The following is a 16,279-nucleotide window of genomic DNA, read 5'->3' on the forward strand; positions in this document are numbered from 1 at the left end:
CCATCCCTCCCTGACAACACATCACGGACATGGCTCTCCCAACGTTGTGTGGACAAGTCAAAGCAATGGTGCTGGACTTGCTCAGCTCAGTAGAGAGAGTCGCTTTGACATGCGACGCTTGGACTTTCGAGGGCCACTGAATCGTATGTAACTCTGACAGCATAGATGACCAGTGGAACCTCAAGTCCCATGTACTGCAAACCCGAGCCATGCGTGACAGTCACACGGGGGAACACATAGCATCATTACTGAATGAGGCTCTGACTGAATGGGGATTGGATGGAAAAGACCCCATTGTTAAGAGATAACCTTTTAACAGTCAATACATCTGTTAACTTATTTTTTTCATTTGTTTATCCAAAAAAATCCTGCAAATGCTTGTATTTCTTGTGAAATACAAATATAGATCCCTCTGTTTGAATTCAGTAAGCTGATGTTAAGCGTGTAACAGCATTCTGTGTTTACTATACTATGACAGTTTTCCTACAATTAAATTCTTTAAAAGAAACTCAATGTATCGTTGTTTCTACAGTATCACAATATATCACAATATATCGTATCGCCCCTGTTATCGTGATATCGCCAGATTCTTGCCAATACACACCCCTAAAAGTAAGTGTATTATTTATGATGATTTCATGTGCTTTGTTGACAGGAAGTATGTGAAATAAGGAGGTATAGTTAATACAAATTTGGGTTGAAAGTTAAAGTCTCTCTCTCTCTCTCTCTCTCTCTCTCTCTCTCTCTCTCTCTCTCTCTCTCTTATTATTATTATTATTATTATTATTATTATTATTATTATTATACTGTCTTGTCATTATTCTTGCCTTCTCTGTAGATGCTACACTAAAGACATGGCCAGCAGCCACGCGAGGGCAGATCGGCACATCCATTAATGCCAAGCTCACCGACCTTAGAAGAGCAAAGAAAGAATATTATTTTAGAAGTTTCTATTCATTTTTTGATGTTTAATTTATTATTTTTGTTCTTGTTCTTGTTTTATTTGATTGTTAAATTATGTAAAGCTCTACATTTGGGGTTTTTATTTGTTTGTGTAGGTTATGTTGCTATGGATTTTAATAATTCTAAAATCTTTAATGTACAGTTTTTAATAATGTACATGCAATCACATGTAAAGAAATTTCATCACTACATCACTAATAGGTACATATATATGTACCTATACATGCACCTATATATTAACCTATTTAAGTACCCATATGTGCATCTATATGCTCACATATAGGTACATATACACGTGAACATATGAGTACATATATGGGTGCATGTGTAGGTGAACATATGTGTACCTATATGTATATGTACATTATTTGAAACTTATATCAAAACCTATATTAAAACCTATGTTTAGATAGGTTCTTTCCGTGTGGGGAGACCACAGGATATAAACGCATAGAGCATTCTTGGCTATCCTTATCCAGACTAAAGTCTGTACAGGATACGTTAACCTCCTATCGTATGGGGTCAGAATGACCTGTGAGAAACATATTTTTCTGCCACAGTTGCCACATGACACATAACCTCACCACTCGGCATGACAGAACTCCAATTTTAACCATCAAGGTTGATCTCACTCAGTGAGTGAGATTGGAATTATGTTCTGAGCTCTGCTCTTCAGGCCTTACCAATCAACTCTATGTCTCATAGCATGGCTTTAAACATTCCAACACCAAGGTGGAAGGCTTTACAGTTGAAGTCAAGTCTCAGGAGACTGGGGGAAACTGGGGGAAACAAATAAATTAAGCCAAAGGTGTTTTTGTCTGTGAGACTCCAGATTGTATTATTTTATTCTAGTTTTATGAAGTGTGTTAAATGTTATGAATCAGGAATTAGGTATTGTGCATTTGTTTGTATTTAATTATACAGTACATCGATTGAGGTGATTGTGGATCAGGTCATCGACTGTTAACAAGGTTGGAGGTTATTTTCCCAGCTCTGAAACTCTGTGGTCTGCCAATGTTCAAGCCATCAAGTATAGTTGCAAGTATATGGGTATTTACCATTTGTACATGAATGTATGTTAAAGAAAAATGATATGAAGAAAAATGTTCAGCTGACAGTCTGGTTAATATTCTATTATGTCAAAATTGAAAGGACATTTGAATACTTTTGCTATCATTTATTTCAAGTATTTGTTATGGTTTTGAGGCTCCCTTACCCATCATACTCTTTTTTGTATTCTTCTCTGGTTTCAGTAAAATAATATAGCATTTTGGAATAAAAATGCAAATGAGCAGTCCAAAACTTGAAGCCAGAATAGCAAATATCTCCACAGCTACACTGAACTTCCCAGGAGAGCTGACATACGCTGGGATAAAAGTGATCCATACTGCACAGAATATCAGCATGCTAAAGGTGATAAATTTGGCTTCATTGAAATTATCAGGCAGTTTCCGAGCCAAAAAAGCAAGAATGAAACATAACATAGCCAGAAGTCCAATGTACCCAAGTACAGCCCAAAAGCCTACAGCTGAGCCCAGAGCACACTCTAAGATGATTTTGTTCTTGAGTTCCTTAAAATTCTTAAAGGGAAAAGGAGGAGAAATTGTTAACCAGAGGATACATATAATAACTTGTATAAGAGTGAAACCCAGAACACTGAGTTTCTGCTGTGCAGGCCCGAACCATTTCATCACATCACTACCTGGGAGTGTGGCCCTGAAGGCCATTAACACCACTATTGTTTTCCCCAGAACACAAGAGATACAGAGGACAAAGGTGATGCCGAATGCTGTGTGTCGCAGCATGCAGGACCACTCAGAGGGCCGGCCGATGAAGGTCAGAGAACACAGGAAACACAGAGTCAAGGAGAAGAGCAGCAGGAAGCTCAGCTCAGAGTTGTTGGCCCTGACAATAGGAGTCTGTCTGTATCTGAAGAAAATGAACGCCACAACAGCAGTCATGCATGTTCCAAAGAGAGAAACCGCAGTGAGCAGTGCTCCCATAATCTCCTCATATGAGAGAAACTCTGCCTCCTTCCTTACACAGGCATCTCTTCTCTCATTTGACCAGAACTCAGGATCACATCTCACACAAGTGATGGAATCTAAAAAAAATGATATTGAATTGTGTGTTAGACTTGCTCAGGACAGTTATCTTGTTTTGATCTTCATGATGTATCTTTTGAAGCCCATAAGACAATTATCAGATAACAAATTACTATCTTATTAACTTTAATTCACTCTCACTGTATTTATTGCAATTTGAGAGGATGGTCAGCAGTTAAAGTAAAATCTACCTTCGTGCAATGATACCACAAGGAGGACAACAGTATATATCTTTGATCTTTTTTTTTTGTATTTGAGTGAGTGCACCATTTTTTTTATAACCTTTCACAGTTAATTGCAATATTATTTTAATCAATTACACATAAGTAATAATTGTTATCGTATCCCTCACTGTGGTTGAAACAAATAATACACTGCTGCTGACAATGCATGACACAGTTCCATCCTTCTATTCCCATGGATTAGATCCAAGAAGTCTGAAAATGAAGGACTGAAAACAGGCAACCACTTTTTTTTTCTATAAACAATGACTTTGGGGTCATTTTAAATACACTTGAGTTCCAAATGTTTTATTTGACCTTGATGTGGATTTCCAAAACGGCACATAAATGCATGTTGCTGACACTGTTCAGATTTTTGTCTTGACTTGCATTAAATTTTACCACACCTGTGATGTTGCTGATTTCTCCCTCTGCACATCTTAAACAGTCATAACAGCAGACAGGCTTTCCTTTCTGAAGGACCTTGCGAGTTCCTGGTTGACATTTCTCACTGCAAACTGACAACGGCACCTGCATGAACAACCAAATATGTGGATACAGTCAACATAACTAATTTTTCATAATTTCATAATTATAAGAATACAATTTGCAGGGAGCAGATTGTATCTCACTTGTTGTGAATTCTGTGTCCAAACTAAAGGCTTATTTTGCAGAGTCAGCTGTTTGTCTGCAGGTAAAGATGCATCATAAAGACCAACTTTGACAAAGTCCACAATGCCATTTTCTGTTGGCTGCCAGTTTATAATTTCATACTTGGCCACTGGGTCTCCATTCTCATTAAAGTAAACCTCATCTCCTTCCTTTGTTGTGAACCGAATCTTTCTTATGTGCTGTAAAATCTAACGAGATGTCAAGATATACATCAATGAAGGGTATCATCTGAAAAATACAGTTCTATTGTCTCAACATGACAGACACCATTTTTTCACTGAATTGTTAACCAATTGTGTGAATGTGAACTCTGTGTGTGAATGTGACCTAATGTAAAAACAATTAACTTCACTCACCGTGAATGGATCTAGGTGTACCTTGTTGTCACAGGTTTTATTACATCTGAGAATATTATGAAGTGCATGAGCCACAGCATACACTCCTTTATAAACATTGTAAAAGATAGGCATGAGTGACATATCGTTGAAGCTGTTTTGCACTCCAGTTACGTCTTCATGCCCAGTACATTCCGTCTGATTCTCTGCTGATGACCTTGAATTATTCAACTTACAGCTAAATAATGTCTCCCAAAACTCTGTAAACAATTCATTACTAGATGAACTGAGCGGCTTCACATCCAAAATAAACTCTCTAAGGCCAGTGACATGTGCTTTGGGGATGGACAGGCCAATGGCACCATCCAGAATGTGATGCCTGTTCATTGCTGCAATATGAGAATCAGAGATCCAACCCTCACTGCCTACCCACTGGTATCCTGTCAAATTGTATCGAGACAGCTCATGTATTAGCACATCCATATCCATGTATGAGACGAAAGCTATAATCACCTTTGAAGTGGATGCTTTGATAATATCAAGTGTCTTTTGTATTTTGTCTGGTGCATCTGTTTTGAAGAAAGGCACAGAGTACTCCAGACAGATACCCAGCTGTTGGGCAGTTTCTATGAATGTGGCGATTCCATTATTACCATAATCATCATTTGATCTAATAGCTCCAACCCAAGTCCAACCAAAGTACTTGACCAACTGGGCCAGGGCTCTGCTCTGGTAGTAGTCACTGGGTATTGTTCTGAGGAATGATGGGTACTTGGTTTTATCACTGAGACAAGCACAAGTAGCAAAGTGGCTGATCTAAAAGAAGAAAAATATATACATTCTGACATAGGGATTTTACATAAAGCATTCACAAAATGCATCACAATTCTTTAAAACAAACAAACAAAAACCAGCTGCAAGAATTACAACATAATAACTTTTGTTCACATATACAATTTCATTTTAACTATTCTTACCCACCAGTGGTATATGAAAGGGTCCGATTACAGTAGATATGGCCATGCAAGGAGAGGAAGAGGTCACTCCTAAAAGAGCCTGCACATTGACTGGCCGGGTACATGGTACATCGGAGGGTGCAAATACCATGTCATTACCAGTAGCTGAGGCCAGTGCAACAGTCACACCTCTTGCAATGGAGCCACATACATCATAGATCTTATATCCTAGGGATATGCCAGGCAGTAATTGTGTGCTGTTATTAATCTCCGCTATGGCAAAGAGCATAGTCTGGGCATACTGGAACCCTCTGAAGTTCAAACTTGATGTAGACAGGTATATGTAAAAAAATATATTGTTGAAATTGCAACTATTTACTCCTTGAAATTAAAAGATTGGCATAGAAAATCAAACTTTGATGATATTAATTCACAAGAACATCTCTTATGTTACTCCTCGGTTTGATGACATCATACCTATTTTGTGTCTGCAGGAATTAAATATTCTAAATCTAAATGGCTTTCTATGGCATGATTTACCTGGTGCATTGCAGTGGCAGTGGTTTGTCCATGTAGGTGTCCTGTCTATCTTTCCATCGGCTGTGGAAAGAGAAGATTCCCCCCAACACAATGTCCCCATCCTTAGATAGCTGCGGATTCTCAGAATCCCCTCTCCTCCTGCAAACTAGCTCCTCAGCCTGAGAGACAGACACCAACAATAAGTGTAAGAGTGCCCAACCCTTTTCAGGCCACCTCTGTGCGGACGTCATAACACCTGAAAGAACTGAAGTACCTTAATGTAAATCCAAAGTTTGCACTGGTATTTATACATTTTGGAGCCGAATAAAAAACAATCAAAGAACAGTGATGTAGACCTTTGAGGTGGGGTGAGAGGAGGAAAGTGACCAAACAAAAAAGGATTTGTGGCCTTAATCTTTTTAAAACATCTTAACTGTATGTTTTATCAGATATCAATTCTCATTTGTTTCATCATAAGCACACAGTCATGTTGATTAATCAATTATTAAGTAATTGAAACACTGAAAAGCAGTGCGGTATAAAGGTGAAACTACCAATGTTAACTGAAATAGCCAACTGATTTATTTATTTCATTAACATATTATTAAGCCTGTTGCATTAATTTCATTAATGCAACAGGCTTAATAAATAACCAAGCAATGTAGCAATTGTGAAAGCAATTAATGGTCGAGCATCTGTAAACACCAAGCCAAAGCCACAGGCATGGAGTCAGATTGAGGAGTCAAATATTTAAAATGTATTTATTTGAATTTCTTGCCACTATGAAGTATTCTAACCTCCTCTTCTCTGGTCACATTTTGTTCTGCTTCTACTGCAAAATGTGTGTTGAAATTGTGCCGTGCATCAAAGGAAGACGCGATTAGTATGTTTGGTTTTGCTAACTTTGCATCAGTTTTTAAAAGTTTGCTTGATAGTTATGGCTAGTCTGCTGTTAGTGTGTTGTTTTGCATTAGAATCACTCACTTATTGACCATCTGTTTGCTAACATTTAGTGGTGCAGCTTAAGGCACTGTAAATTGTTTCAGTAATGATACATCAAAGGGAACAGGGGACTCTGCTATACAGTAAGTACAATTCAGATATAATTTAAAGAATGCCCAACTAGAATGTGTTTGCAATCTACAAACTGTGAGCTGTTATGATTTTGTGGAATATTTAATCTTGGACCTTAAAGTGAAACTCTCACCAAAAACCAACCTAGGTTTCATTTGTGATTGAATATAAGTCAAACCTCCATGTGAAAGCATAATTACGATGAAAGAGGCACCTTAAGACTCATTGTGGTTTTGTTTTCGGGCAAGCTAATTTTCAATGGAGTGCATGGGGCACCGGCACGCTAACATCAAAATCGCTATTTTTAAAAGACTAAGAAGGCTCGACACAACATCAAACGTTGCTCGTTGTATCACCAGGGTCTCTACACATGAACACAAGCATTGAGAACATCGTTTGTGTATGTAGAGTTCACTAAAAAGAAGGTTTTTGAACTGCTCACCGTCAGAGCTGGATCTCCGGCGCGCCGCCGTCATGGCAGACAAAAATTGTCGATCCCCGAGTGAAACCTAACAGGCAGAAGAGTAATAGTGGACGGCTCCTCAAGCCTTCCTGTGAGGTCACATTCGGGGATTGACACTTTTTGTCTGCCATCTTACCTGTCTAACACTCTGTTGTCTATATTTAACTAAGCCAGGCTCCAAGCGAGCATGGCGGGTGCCAGTACCAAACACAAACTCTATGGCTGTATCCAAAATCACTCACTACTCCCTATATAATGCACTACACAGTGACTAAGCCAATTTGTGGCGCTGTCCAAATGTCTAGAGGGAAATATTATACCCTATATAGTGCACTCAAAGTATGCCACAATGCATAGTGAAAAGTAGTGTACAATCGATGGTCACTGACCAAGCAATATTTACCATCATGCATTGCGCTCAATGAAAAATAGCAGACAAACGCATCATGGTCGCAGAGCTGGAGCGGATTTTCAAATATTAGTAATTTTGATATAATTTTCCTATGAACATTGGAGAATGTGTTGAAGTGTGTGTTAACAGTTGCTTAGCAGTGTTTATGGCATAATTTAAGGCATGATTTGCAGTTGGCTATGCTTGCTAATGTTAGCTGAATGTTAGCTAACTGTTAGCCCACTTCTCTACAGTAATTTGTAATTCCTATTAGCATCGGAGTTAAGTGAAAACTAACTTTGATGAGCTAAATTTCTCTAAATCATTAGCAATAAACGTACGTTTGAGTGTCACATTAGCACTAGAAAAAGTATCCTATTTTAATCTCTCCATGGACTGACAACGATGTGGCTAAACTGATCTGCCTGAGGAAACGCTTTGCATCTGGATGGGAGTAAGTCATGTCACATTATTATGAAGAAACATCTTATATTGTTGTGCATTCTTAATAAAGGTTAGATTAGTTTTATCTTGTGACTAAATTACAGTCTATCAAGACTAAGTTAAATTGATATATTTCACTGTTATCTGCTTGTTATTGCATTGTGTAGAGCTGTGTTGAAAGAGATGGGCTTGGCCAGTGTGGTGACTCCTGCCTGAGTGGCCAATAAATGGGAACATTTAAAAAAGACCTACAAGCTTTGTATTAAGTGTATTCTATTACCATAGCCCTATAAAGTGAAAGTGTATATGAATGATCACAGTTACTGTTGTTTGTTAGTGGTTTCTTTTCTGTATTAGCAAATTTTTACCTTTATTTTTTTTTAAAATATGAACATTACATGAATTATGGTCTACAAAAATGTGAAGACCTGTAGTTATATTTTAAATATGAGGTGCTTATTTTATTATGATTATAGGATATGTATGGCATACTAAGTAAAAACAATTGATGATTCAGGGAAGATAGAGTGAGTGATGGCTCCTCCAGTGCTTACTAAGTCTGATTTTATTTTATTTCAAAATGACCTTTTACCAATACACAGGTTGACAAGATTGTTCCTTTTTGAATGTGGGAATACTTAAAATAACTAAGTTTAATAGAAAACATAGGTATATGGGACAGTGTATTGTCATGAATAATGTCAGCCTCAATTAATACCAAACTTTTTGCGACATACCCTGTGATGATAGAATAGGTACTTGGTGGATTAAAAAGTAACTACAGTGTAAGTTCCCAAATTACCCCCTTTATTCCTTAACTTAATGTCTTGTTACTCTGTACCTACATATATGCGTTGGTATGTGCTGAACTGGTACACTGTGGGAATAGATGATTACACAGTAAACTCTGGGGTCAGGTTTTACATTGCAGGCTATAAACTGAAGTGATAATGAAATGTCATATACTTTAAAATGTGCGCAGGAGCAAAGGAAGCCACCGACAGGAAATGGCACTGAATCAGAGGAGCCCACTGCTGGGACATGGTGGTCCCAGAAGTGGTTCTTCCTCATGGATGAGACAAAAGGGGGCAGGCCATCTATTCAGCCTCCATGCCTCATTGCCTCAGCATGGGGAGAGAACCCTTTGGTGTCCAATTCAGTGTCCCCTGATTCAGTGCCACCTGACAGTGACACACCAGAGCCAGGGAATGTGTCAGGGAATGTGACTGATCGCCATCTGGTCCTCATGATGCCAAAGGCCCATTGTATGACTGAACCGGCCTTTGCATGGTGCTGGTTAAACCGTCCTTTGACCACACCGCTCACAGGCTCTTTGTAGGGGGTTACAAGGGCAACTGGTTGCAAGATGAGCAGTATCCACCATCCCCTAGGATGCAGTAGCCCTCAGGTGGACACAGGCTCTGGACATATAGAGGGCTGTTTTTTGGGACTCTTGAGTCATGCACTGAGCCTGGATAGCCAACAAATATGTCCAAAAATTGGCACTGGTGGTCACACATAGCTTGCAATTGTATTGAATAGAACATTTTCTGATTGAAATAGCACTGAGCTATATAGACCCCAGCCATGGTCAAACGGCCAGCAGAGGACGTGGACAAGATGGGCCACTGTTGGTTCAGTCTATAGTACTGAGTTGGTTGTTCACGCTGTAAAAAAAAATAAATAAAACTGATAATACAGTGTCATAAAATGAAATATGCAATAACAATCGTTTTTAACTTATTTAGTCATCTATCTTTTTATGAGCTACTGGACACCTTAATTTATTTCAAGGGATGAATAAAGTATTTATCTGTTTAGCCATCTATCTAATCTAATCAAATAACAAAGTTGTACCATGTCTGTTTCCACAGGAGGGGGCGTAGTTTGACAATATGAGTAAATTATTGACAATGACAGTACATCAGTGACTTAGCTGTCTAAAATCCTTCATCTTTATACTTACAATCTGACGACATCTTGCTAGGTTAGCAGGAGCCACAAATCTCACTCTTCTTCTTCTGGATTGCTCTGTTCTTCAGTAAGAAAACAGATGCATTTACGGTTGGTGGCATTTTCGGGAGCTCTTTGCTAAGGTATACATTTGAGGTAAATGGGGTTTACCTATAGCTCTTTGATCGTACAGTACAAGAAAACGGACAAAGACAAAAGATGTGATGTGAAAATTGTGTGTATTTATATACATGTATATTATATATATTTTATACATTTTCAGGATGTACATTGAAATGCTTGTGTTTTGACTCAATATTAACAGTAAACCTTTCAAATACTCATTATATAATTAAGTAGTTATTATAGATAGTCCACAGCCGCCGTTGATGTATAACATTTCAACTGGGGGACAGCAGTGACGTCATTAACAGTGACTGAATAGTGTCCCAAAGTGCAGTTTTCTTTCTGCCATTGAGCTCACCATATAGCCCACTATGTTGGACTCCCTATGTAGTGACAAGGGACTCGGGAATGAGTGGGTGATTTTGGACACATCCAAAGAGCAACTGCATTTTTTTGACAACAGGAAATCCAGAAGGAAGGTGGTTTACAGGGTTGAGCTGCTGTTAGATGATGTTACAAGTTGGATCTGTCTTGTAACAAAGGAGGAAGCTTTACCTTGATGGGCTATTAGGGGGACACAAACATCACTTTGATGGGCTTTAATTTGGCCAAATTACAAATCATCAAAACGTGCAAATCTGTAAAGTATCAGTAGTCTGAGGAGTGGATGGCTGAGTGTGTCAAACGGAGTGTGTAAAAGTAAGAATGAGCACATGTTATACATGTGGAAAGCTGGACATTCCATGGGGTCTGTCTTGGTGAAACAGAAAGAACTAGAGCATGGTTTCCCGTCATCTTAAATGCAGGTGAGCCAGGTGGTATAGGTGTGCCACGTCTGACAAGTCACTCCACTCCATTTTTAAGGTTAATATGCAAATAACACTCCACCATCCATCACGGGAACTTAATAACAATGTAAAGCCCATGTGCACCCCATGTTAACCTGTTAACTTTATGTGAAACTCATGTAAAATCTTGTAGACAGAAGTATGTGCAGGTTTATACTAAACGTGTTAGTACTTAGAATTTCTATAAAACGTTTTATCCAATTAAACACAAATGTAAACATAAGAACATGATATTCAGAATGATTTTGGTGCTCCCTTCCCCATCATACTCTTTTTTGTGTTCTTCTCTGGTTTCAGTAAGATAATGTAACATTTTGGAATAAAAATACAAATGAGCAGTCCAAAACTTGAAGCCAGAATAGCAAATATCTCCACAGCTACACTGAACTTCCCAGGAGAGCTGACATATGCTGGGATAAAAGTGATCCATACTGCACAGAATATCAGCATGCTAAAGGTGATAAATTTGGCTTCATTGAAATTATCAGGCAGTTTCCGAGCCAGAAAAGCAAGAATGAAACATAACATGGCAAGAAGTCCAATGTACCCAAGTACAGCCCAAAAGCCTACAGCTGAGCCCAGAGCACACTCTAAGATGATTTTGTCCTTGAATTCCTTAAAATTCTTAAAGGGAAAAGGAGGAGAAATTGTTAACCAGAGGATACATATGATGACTTGTATAAGAGTGAAACCCAGAACACTGAGTTTCTGCTGTGCAGGCCCAAACCATTTCATCACATCACTACCTGGGAGTGTGGCCCTGAAGGCCATTAACACCACTATTGTTTTCCCCAGAACACAAGAGATACAGAGGACAAAGGTGATGCCGAATGCTGTGTGTCGCAGCATGCAGGACCACTCAGAGGGCCGGCCGATGAAGGTCAGAGAACACAGGAAACACAGAGTCAAAGAGAAGAGCAGCAGGAAGCTCAGCTCAGAGTTGTTGGCCCTGACAATGGGAGTCTGTCTGTATCTGAAGAAAATGAACGCCACAACAGCAGTCATGCATGTTCCAAAGAGAGAAGCTGCAGTGAGCAGTGCTCCCATAATCTCCTCATATGAGAGAAACTCTGCTTCCTTCTTTACACAGGCATCTCTTCTCTCATTTGACCAGAACTCAGGACCACATCTCACACAAGTGATGGAATCTAAAAAAAATGATATTGAGTCGTGTGTTAGACTTGTTATCTTGTTTTGATCTTCATGATGTATCTTTTGAAACCCATAGGACAGATACTACATGATTATCAGATAACAAATTACTAACTCATTAACTTTAAGACAGCTACATGGTATTGTCATAAATGACTGGGTTCTTAGAACATACAGCATGAAAATGTTTTACTCCTTTCTTTTTGTTGAATGTTTTTCTTGTAATTTGTAATATCTGAAGTTTTGTGTTGACAAAATTGGTCTTTCTCTGATTTTTTTTATGCTTTGAGTACGTTTTTATTTTTTTTTTCTCTCATGCCATTTTTCTTTCTAGTGCTCTAGCAAAAACGCAATTTAATTCTCGCTCAATATATTTATTGCAGTTTGAGAGGATGGTCAGCAGATAAAGTCACAACTACCTGCACGCATTGATACCACAAGGAGGACAAAGGACTATCCCGTAGTCCTTTTTTAATTTTTATTTGAGTGAGCTCACCATTTTTATAACTTTTCAGTTATTTTACAAATTGTAGCATTCCAATATCATTGTTTTTTTTTTCACTTAATAATCAATTAGTTAATAAAGAATCATTTGTAACCCAAGCCCTCATTGTGGTTGATCCAAATTATATACTGCTGCTGACAATGCATGCCACAGTTCCATTCTTCTCTTCCCATGGATTAGATCCAAGAAGTCAGAGAATGAAGGACTGAAAACAGACAACCACTCTTTTTTCCTCTTTCTTTCTTTAAACAGTGACATTGGGGTCATTTTGAATACACTTGAGCTCCAAATGTTTCATTTGAACTTGATGTGCATTTCCAAAGCTGTGCATAAATGTATGTTGCTGACACCTTTCAGATTTTTGTCTTGACTTGTATTAAATTTTAATATACCTGTGATGTTGCTGATTTCTCCCTCTGCACATCTTAAACAGTCATAGCAGCAGACAGGCCTTCCTTTCTGAAGGACCTTGCGAGTTCCTGGTTGACATTTCTCACTGCAAACTGACAACGGCACCTGCATGAACAACCAAAGATGAGGATACAGTCAACATAACTAATATTTCATACAATTATAAGAATAAAATTTGCAGAGTGAAGATTGGATCTTACCTGTAGAGAGTTCTGTGTCCAAACTAAAAACTTATTTTGCAGATTCAACTGTTTGTCAGCAGGTAAAGATGCATCATAAAGACCAACTGCAACAAAATCCACAATCCCATTTTCTGTTGGCTGCCAGTTAATAATTTCATACTTTGCTGCTGGGTCTCCATTCTCATTAAAGTAAACTTCATCTCCTTCCTTTGTTGTGAACCGAATCTTTCTTACGTGTTGTAAAATCTAAGAAGATATGCATAAATAAAGGGCATAATCCAAAAAATACAATTATATTGTTTCGAGGTGACAGACACAATTTTTCCCCTCATTGTAACTGATTTCTTGTGAATGTAACCCAATGTAAAAACAATGAATCAACTCAACTCACCGTCAATGGATCTAGCTGCACATTGTTGTTACATGTTTTATTACAGCTGAGGATATTATGAAGTGCATGGGCCACAGCATACACTCCTTTATAAACATTGTAAAAGATAGGCATGAGTGACATATCAGTGAAGCTGTTTTGCACTCCAGTCACATCTTCATGTCCAGTACATTCTGTCTGATTCTCTGCTGATGACCTTGAATTATTCAACTTACAGCTAAATAATGTCTCCCAAAACTCTGTAAACAATTCATTACTAGATGAACTGAGAGGCTTCACATCCAAAATAAACTCTCTCATGCCACTGACATGTGCTTTGGGGATAGACAGACCAATGGCACCATCTAGAATGTGATGCCTATCCATGGCTGCAGTTTGGAAGTCAAAGATCCAGCCCTCAGTGCCTACCCACTGGTATCCTGTCAAGTTGTGGCGAGACAGCTCATGTATTAGCACATCCATATCCATGTGGGAGAGGAAAGCAACAATCACCTTTGAAGTGGAAGCTTTGATAATACCAACTGTCTTTTGTATTTTGTCTGGTGCATCTGTTCTAAAGACAGCTACAGAGTACTCCAAACAGATACCCAGCTGCTGGGCAGTTTCTGTAAATATGGCCATGCCATTATTACCATAGTCATCATTTGTTCTAATCGCTCCAACCCAAGTCCAACCAAAGTACTTGACCAACTGAGCCAAGGCTCTGCTCTGGTAGTAGTCACTGGGTATTGTTCTGAGGAATGATGGGTACTTGGTTTTATCACTGAGACAAGCACAAGTAGCAAAGTGGCTGATCTAAAAGAAGAAAAAAAAAGACATATTCTGAGGGAGACATATATTCTGACATTTTACATAAAACATCTACAACACACATGACATCTCAAAAAAAAAAAAAATTAAAAAAAAAATCCTGCTTCAAGGCCAAATGCAAGAATTACAACATAATAACTTTTATTCATATATATGATTCCATTTTAACTATTCTTACCCACCAGTGGTATATGAAAGGGTCCGATTACAGTAGATATGGCCATGCAAGGAGAGGAAGAGGTCACTCCTAAAAGAGCCTGCACATTGACTGGCCGGGTACATGGTACATCGGAGGGTGCAAATACCATGTCATTACCAGTAGCTGAGGCCAGTGCAACAGTCACACCTCTTGCAATGGAGCCACACACATCATAGATCTTATATCCTAGGGATATGCCAGGCAATAATTGTGTGCTGTTATTAATCTCCGCTATGGCAAAGAGCATAGTCTGGGCATACTGGAACCCTCTGAAGTTCAAACTTGATACAGACATTTACATTTGAAATAAATATTGTTGAAATTGCAACCGTTTGCTCTTTGGAATTAAAAGATTGGCATAGAAAATCAAACTTTGATGGTATTAATGCACAAGAACATCTCTTATTTTACTACTCAGTTTAATGACATTGTACCTATTTTGTGTCTGCAACAATAAAATATTCTAAATCTAAATAGATGTCTATGGTATGATTACCTGGTACATTGCAGTGGCAGTGGTTTGTCCATGTAGGTGTCTTGTCTATCTTTCCAGCTGCTGTGGAAAGAGAAGATTCCCCCCAACACGATGTCCCCATCCTTAGATAGCTGTGGATTCTCAGGATCCCCTCTCCTCCTGCAAACTAGCTCCTCAGCCTGACTGACAGACACCACCAACAATAAGTGTAGGAGCACCCAACCCTTTTCTGGCCACCTCTGTGTGGACGTCATAACATCTGAGAAAACTAAACTATCTTAATGTAAATCCAAAGTTTGCACTGATATTTATACATTTTGGAGCCACTTAAAAAAACAATCATAGAACAGTGATGTAGACCTTTGAGGTGGGGTGAGAGGAGGAAAGTTCCCAAACATCAAAGGACTGTAGCTGTCATCTTTGTTAAACATCTGGACTGTATATGTTATCAGATAACAACAGTGTGATGTAGCAATTGTGGAGGCAATTAATGTTGGAATATATGTAAACATCAATCCAAGGCCACAGGCATGGAGTCATATTGGGGAGTCAAATATTTAAAATGTGTTTATTTGATTTTCTTGCCAGTATGAAGTATTCTCTCCTCCTCTCCTCTGGTCATATCATAAAGTTACATACATTTATCTTGTATGATGTCTATGCCTTGCCTGCTTTTAGTGTGTTGTTTTGTGTTAGCATCACTTCCTAAATGACTGTGTGTTTGCCAACACTTAGAGGTGCAGCTTAAGGCACTGTAAATTGTTACAGTAATGATACATCAAAGAGGACGGGGGAATCTGCCGTTCAGCAAGTACAATTCAAATATAATTTAAAGAATTCCCAAGTAGAACGTGTTTGTAATCTACAAATATCACTGGGAAATGTGAACTGTGAGCTGTTATGATATTGTGGAATATTTGAGCTTGGACCACTTGGATCACTCTATTGTGTATATTTAGAGAGACATTAAAAGACATTCAACATACAATGATAGAAAAAAAGGGAAAAAACACAATGTTATTGACAGTGTTTTAATCAAAACTTTATCCAGGAGGATTCTGTAAAGAGTAGTCAAGATTCCCCC

General features: G+C 38.4%; 1 protein-coding gene across 1 annotated transcript; it reads right to left on the minus strand.

Annotated features, from left to right (window-relative positions):
* Positions 1-2,156: 2,156 nt before the first annotated feature.
* Positions 2,157-15,449, minus strand: LOC119008493. Its single transcript, XM_037078857.1, is given in 12 exon segments — positions 2,157-3,067; positions 3,697-3,820; positions 3,922-4,149; positions 4,318-5,112; positions 5,278-5,575; positions 5,793-6,005; positions 11,315-12,218; positions 13,120-13,243; positions 13,339-13,566; positions 13,679-14,506; positions 14,704-15,001; positions 15,217-15,449. Coding segments are annotated over 12 exon segments (5,184 nt in total).
* Between the last annotated feature and the right edge of the window lie 830 nt (positions 15,450-16,279).

The sequence above is a fragment of the Acanthopagrus latus genome, chromosome 2 (genome assembly GCF_904848185.1).
Source record: "Acanthopagrus latus isolate v.2019 chromosome 2, fAcaLat1.1, whole genome shotgun sequence".
NCBI lineage: Eukaryota > Metazoa > Chordata > Actinopteri > Spariformes > Sparidae > Acanthopagrus > Acanthopagrus latus.